The following is a 5,655-nucleotide window of genomic DNA, read 5'->3' on the forward strand; positions in this document are numbered from 1 at the left end:
GGATGGTGCTACTGCCTTGCACACGCTGGCCCTCCCGGCCGCCCGGGCCACGCAGGCGAGGACTTCTGTCCCGTCTCTTAGGAGCTGACAAACTCCCTGGCTCATGAACCAGCTTCAGCTAGAAGGAGGTCGTGGATCATCTCATGCCCGTAAACAAGGCAGCAATAGTTAATGTTTGGCAGAGTTTGGGTGGAAATAGTATTCACCAAAGCTTCTGCTGAGCAGGCAGGGCTGAGAGCCAAGGTGGAAGTCCAGTATTTTTTTTTTAGCTTGGAAACAGCTGCTGCTTTGCTCTTGGATAATTGGCATTCTTGGGCACTGGTAATCCTGCTGTCCCATCAAGCAGTGCTAGGAAGCCGTCCACCTTCAGTAGCTCTGGCCTTAAAGCAGCACTTCCACCTGTAGTGGGATGCCTGTGAGTCCAGTCAGCTGAGCTAAGTCATAGTCCCTGGACTGGTTGTATCCAAGGTCTGTATGAGAGTTCACCCCAATCCTGCAGAGAAAAGGTAGATTTGGGGCTGATCTGTTGTTTCAGGAGTTCATGCCTGACCTGCCCTTCCCTGTTTGTTCCTAGCCATTGGTTCTTGGCTTGCAGGACTTCTGCCTGTGATTCACTGTCAACACAGAGGTTATTCACCCTGCAGGGATGGGCTGATGCGATGCCCCTTTGTGCCGGGCACAAACACAAATCCTGTTTTCCTCAGTGACTGAGGAGATCAGAACATCCTACCCAGAGCCCTGTTCTCAGGGGCACCAGCTGCTGCCTCGCAGTCCAGGTGCTTAACTCTTGCCTTGATCTGCAGCAGAGTGGGTCACAGGTCCATCTGTTATAAGGATTATTCAGCCAGTTCCCGCCAAACTGATTCTTGCTACGTCAAGTGTGTGAGTGGAGGGTGGAGCAGGGTGGCTGTCTGCAGTGTAATTTAAACGTGTCCGTACAGACAGCAGGTTATCTGCATATATTGCACAGAACAAAACGTTATCTTTCTGCTCCCTCTGGAACAGATGGAACAGGGCAGCATGCGCTTAGGACTGATAGTGTTAGGTCCCATCCCTCCCCACTTACTGACTTCATAACTGTCCAGTCACCTTCACCCTAATTAGATGGTTTTAAAAACACTAATTTACTTTTTCCAGTACTTAAGTTAGGTGAAGTAACCTCACCTTCCCTGCCACAGGTTACTTGAAAGATAAGGTGGGATACTTTATGGGTGGTTCCTCAGCACTGCTGTTACCAAGCATACAGTGCCCTAGCCCAGAAGCACTATGGATAGAAGATGCATCATCAGGAAAACTCTCCTTTGGTGCGCTGATCCTTGGCTAAACCAGTGACTTGCATGATTGCTGTCATATTCCCCTAAGGCTCTTACAAAACACCTTTTGTAGACCAGCCTACAAACTTCTCTTCATAAATCTACTGCATACAAAACATCATGGACTCAATATAGACATGGGATTTATGACACATTACAACCTGCCTGACATTTAATTCGCCAGGTACCTGCCTGTCCTTACTATTTACACTCCCCCCTCCACCCCTCTCCTCCCCTTCTTTTCTACCCCTTTGTCTTCCTAATTTTCAGCTATTTACTTTTTCACAGACTGCCTCTTTTCTACCTTGGAGAACTCAACTACAGCTGAGTCTCCCTTGCTTACCTTTGGCATTCCTTCACCCACAATTTCCCCCTTGTTCCCCTTCCCCTCCTCCCTTCTCTACCCATTGTTTTCCTAATTTCCACCTATCTACTGACCTCCTGTCACATTTTTAGTCAATTTCATTCCTTGGAGATCTCGGAACAATAGCAGAGACTTTCTATGCCTGAAGAAGGGTGCTTGTGCCCCAAAGCTTGCAAAGAACTTTTTTCCAACTGCTCAGTTGGTCTAATAAAAGATATCACATCTACCCAAAGAAGCCTGCCTGCCTAAGGTTCTTCAGCATATCTACCCAGATGACTGCATACCTCTGAGCCATGGGATTGGGTGAGCATGGATTGGGAGGTGGCCATTTCTGCAAAATTTAGACCTATTCTTTTCTCTACTTCCACCCTTGCAGGTACAAAAAGAACTTTCTGCCTGAGTCTGCAGACAGACCAGGCCTTGCTGATGCTAGAGGCCTTTCCAAGCTGTAGTAACTTATTGAAAGTGGAAAGACTGATCAGCTTCATAGCTGCTGTTCAGTTGCTGAAGGGCAGCAGTAACTCTAGCAGGATTCAGGTCAGATGTTGCCACCTGAATTAGGCATAGGGCTTAACTGGGGCCAGTACAGCCAGGTAACTAGGACCAGTATAGCCAGGCAACTGGGACCAGGCATATTTGGACCCAACCTTCCCCTTCAGGCCAAAAACAGGCCTTTAGGTTGTCCAGTTCAGCCTCCTGCATGGCACAGGTGAGGGTGTTCAGGCACTGCAGTGATGAGTACCTGGATAAAACTGATAAGACACTTTCATTTTGATGAGGATCTCTCAGTTTTCCTTGCCCACTTCCCTTCCATTACTGGTGGGGCCCCCAGTTTCTCTAACACAGTCTCTTAGCCAGAGCTCCCCTTGGTGCTGCAGATAGTGTGACCTTGGACACCGGGGCGGGGTGGGGGGACTGACTGTCAGCAGAAGTGTGATGGGGCTGGGCAGGGATACCTTTTGGGGTTACAGGGATAAGCTTGCTCTCACTGGATCCAGCTTGCTCTCACTGGATCTCAGGGCTGTTTGGAGCCAAGGCAGTTGAAGGGCACAGGCTTTATCTGGAGCAGGTCAGGTTGATGTCCTGCCCCAGATGCATAGGTACATGCTGGCAGTGGGGTGGAGCAGAATTCCCGACATAGCTGTGCCAGAGGGGACAGGGCACTGCCTATGCCACTACAGCTCTTGAGTGATTGAAGGTTTTGCAGGCCTGCATGCATGGTATGGCTCTGCAGAGCCAGCTGCAGCCTTTGAACCTATTCTCAACAAGCAAGTGCCCTTCCAGCTGTTGTTTTCAGGGGTTCCTGTTTGTGGTAATCACAGTAGGAGGCACCGCACTGCTACAAAGTGACTCGTCTCCGGGAACATGCAGCCTTTATTTCCCAGCTCCTTCAAGGACCTTTCTTCTCAGCAAGCCTCTTCCAGTTGGAGTCTGGTCTGGAGGATCAAAGCAGCTGCTTTGTGTCTATTGCTTTTTCTTCCCTGTGCAAAATGTAGTTTTCACAAATGTCTGCCACTGACGTCCAGGCTGTTCAGGACTCAGTCCTGGGCCCATACCACTGGGCCAAGGGGCCAGGGACAGCAGAAATCCTATGGTGGGGCTAGACACTAGTGCTTTATCCCCCTGAAAAGCTTGAGAGCTGGGTTTCCCCAGGTACCTAGGCTTGCTTGTCACCATGGCCACTCCACAGGCGTTAGACCCAAAACATCACCTTGTGTGACTTCTCATGCTCTTTACTTCTTGCCTTGTTTGCTGCTTGAATTTGGCAGCTGCTGTCACAAGCTTTATCCCTGGCATGCAGTCCTGCTGCTCTGTCACTCTGGCCAGCTGTGCCAAAAACCCATTGTAGTTGATACAGGAGAGGAATCACGGGGCACCAGGGAGAATGTGCTCTCTGGGACCCACCCCTCTAAATTAGCCAGGGCTGAAAACTTTGGTACTAGCATGCCCAGGACGGCAGAAGGGTCCTGGCCTAGTAACCAGAAAGACAGCAGCCCTGGTGCTGTGCAGGTGACACAGCAGTTGGCAGCCCTGGCAGTCTTGATGCATGCATGATGTATCTCTTGGGGGGAGCTCCCAGCAGCATCTGTGTGTTACCTGGAGGCTTCAGTGCACTTGGCTTGGAATATCACAGCCTGGTTCTTTGGCACAACTCCTGCAGTCCTCAAATATGCTTTATAAGGTGCTCTTCAAGCTGAAGGTGCCTGCAGGTGCCCCCTGGGGTGCCTTGTACATGATTGACAAGGTGGGTCCAGCACAGCATCACTGTGCTGGGAGATGGTTTGTGGTTATATATGGGGGAAGTTTAATAACTAGCATTTTCATCCATGGAAGTCTGGGTGCTTTGAAGGAATGAGTCAGCACCAAACCCTGCTTCTCAGGTGGGAAACTGAGGCATGAAAAGGGGAAGGTCTCTCTGGAATGCAGGTCTCTTCACTACAGCCCACTTGGCAATGCTGCCTCTCTCCCAGTCAGGCTGCATGGCTGGAGTTGCTTCCTGGCAGTGCCATCACCTGAGTTGTGGCATAGACCCCCTGTGCTTATAAGAGGGCTGCCTCTAGTCTGTCCCCTGGAGCATGGCCTTGCTCAGGTTGCCAGGAACAGGTCTTTTCCATCTCTGGCTTTGGCAGCTCTTGCTCAGATGCAGCCTCTTGTTTCTCTTGGTCTTTCAGACTCAGTTTCCGAGATGCAGGCAGACTCCATTCTCCACAGCGGCTACTTCCACCCTGTTCTGCGCTCCTGGCAGACCGCAGCCACAGCCTTTGATGCATCTAACCTCATCTACCCCATTTTTGTCACGTAAGTAGCTCTCTGTACTGGGGCCTGAGTGCAGCCAGACAGGGAATGGCTGAGGCCTGGCTCCAACTCATTCTCTTGGCTGCCCAGGTTCTCACGTTGGCTGCGTTAAGCAATTTGTGTGTACCCCTGGGCTCTCCCTTCTTTCGGCCTCCCTTTGTCTGGAGCCCAGTGCTGACTGCTTGTTTGTTCTATATGACACCTTCAGTGACAACCCTGATGCAGAGGAGCCGATCGCCAGCCTCCCCGGACAAGCCAGGTAGGAGCCTGCAGAGATTCATTGTGAGCCAGGAGGGTTTCACTGTAATGCTCCTGTCCACAAGGGCTAGGGCCTGGCACATGGCCTGGGATGGGCACAGGCTGAAGGAGGCACCCTCCTGCTAGGAAATTCCAGTTCTTACCAGCTGTTCTGTGCCTCAGAGTGTGATGTGGCCAAGGCGGACAGAGCTCCAGGCCATGCCTTGCTGGTCCATCATCCCAGCTGCCTGAGTGTGGAGGGGGCCAGAAACCTCCCAGGAAGCTGCAAGTGGAACAGGTGCAGCCAAAGTGGGAATGCTTTCTGCAGAGCACTGGGATAGCTGAGTTCCCGTAGTGCACCAGTTCTTTCAAATGCTCCATATCCTGGGGAGGAAGAAGGGCAGCTCCAGAATTAGCAGAAAGATAGGGCTCCAGCAGCAGGCAGGTTTCCCCTTTCCTTCCTGTACAGGAAGCTGTCTCTAAGCATGCTATGGACCTTGCTGGGCTAGTGGTAGCCCTGCTGTGACTCCCCTTATCAGCCTGTTTTGTGTGAAAAGATGGTGGGGGGAGAGGAGGGGAGGACTCAGGGATTGGGGGAAATGTGAAGGAGGGGGTTGCTGAATAAAATCCCTGCCTGTAGTAGGTCCAGGGAACCTGGCTGGCAGGAGGCAGGCCTGAGCAAGGGCAGTGCCAGCTGGATCTTTGCCAGCAGTGACACTGTCATACCTGCCTTTGGGCTTGGGGAATTAGGCTACTGTTCTCTGGGACAGAAAGCACCCATTGCTCTTTGCCCAGCCTGGCCACAGTGCTCCTCAGTTGCCCTTCTGTTCATGCCAATGCCCTTTGGGGGTTAATTGCCTTCTCAATGCATTCACCCAGTGCCTCTGGGCCTGCTCTGGGCAGGCAAGGTCAACGCAGGGGGGCCCCAGCCTGGCCCAGCAGAGC

The 5,655-nt window shown here is 51.8% G+C and overlaps 1 protein-coding gene across 1 annotated transcript in view; it reads left to right on the forward strand.

The window, feature by feature from the left end:
- The first annotated feature begins 1,859 nt into the window (after window positions 1–1,859).
- Window positions 1,860–5,655, forward strand: part of ALAD (aminolevulinate dehydratase) — a 12,110-nt gene continuing 8,314 nt past the window's right edge. Inside the window, exons 1-3 of the mRNA XM_006022648.3 lie at window positions 1,860–1,980; window positions 4,350–4,476; window positions 4,682–4,732. Coding sequence (XP_006022710.1) covers window positions 1,971–1,980; window positions 4,350–4,476; window positions 4,682–4,732 — 188 coding nt within the window. The 5' untranslated portion in view covers window positions 1,860–1,970. The remainder of the gene's footprint in view (window positions 1,981–4,349; window positions 4,477–4,681; window positions 4,733–5,655) is intronic.

The sequence above is a fragment of the Alligator sinensis genome, unplaced genomic scaffold (genome assembly GCF_000455745.1).
Source record: "Alligator sinensis unplaced genomic scaffold, ASM45574v1 scaffold235_1, whole genome shotgun sequence".
Classification (NCBI taxonomy): Eukaryota; Metazoa; Chordata; order Crocodylia; family Alligatoridae; genus Alligator; species Alligator sinensis.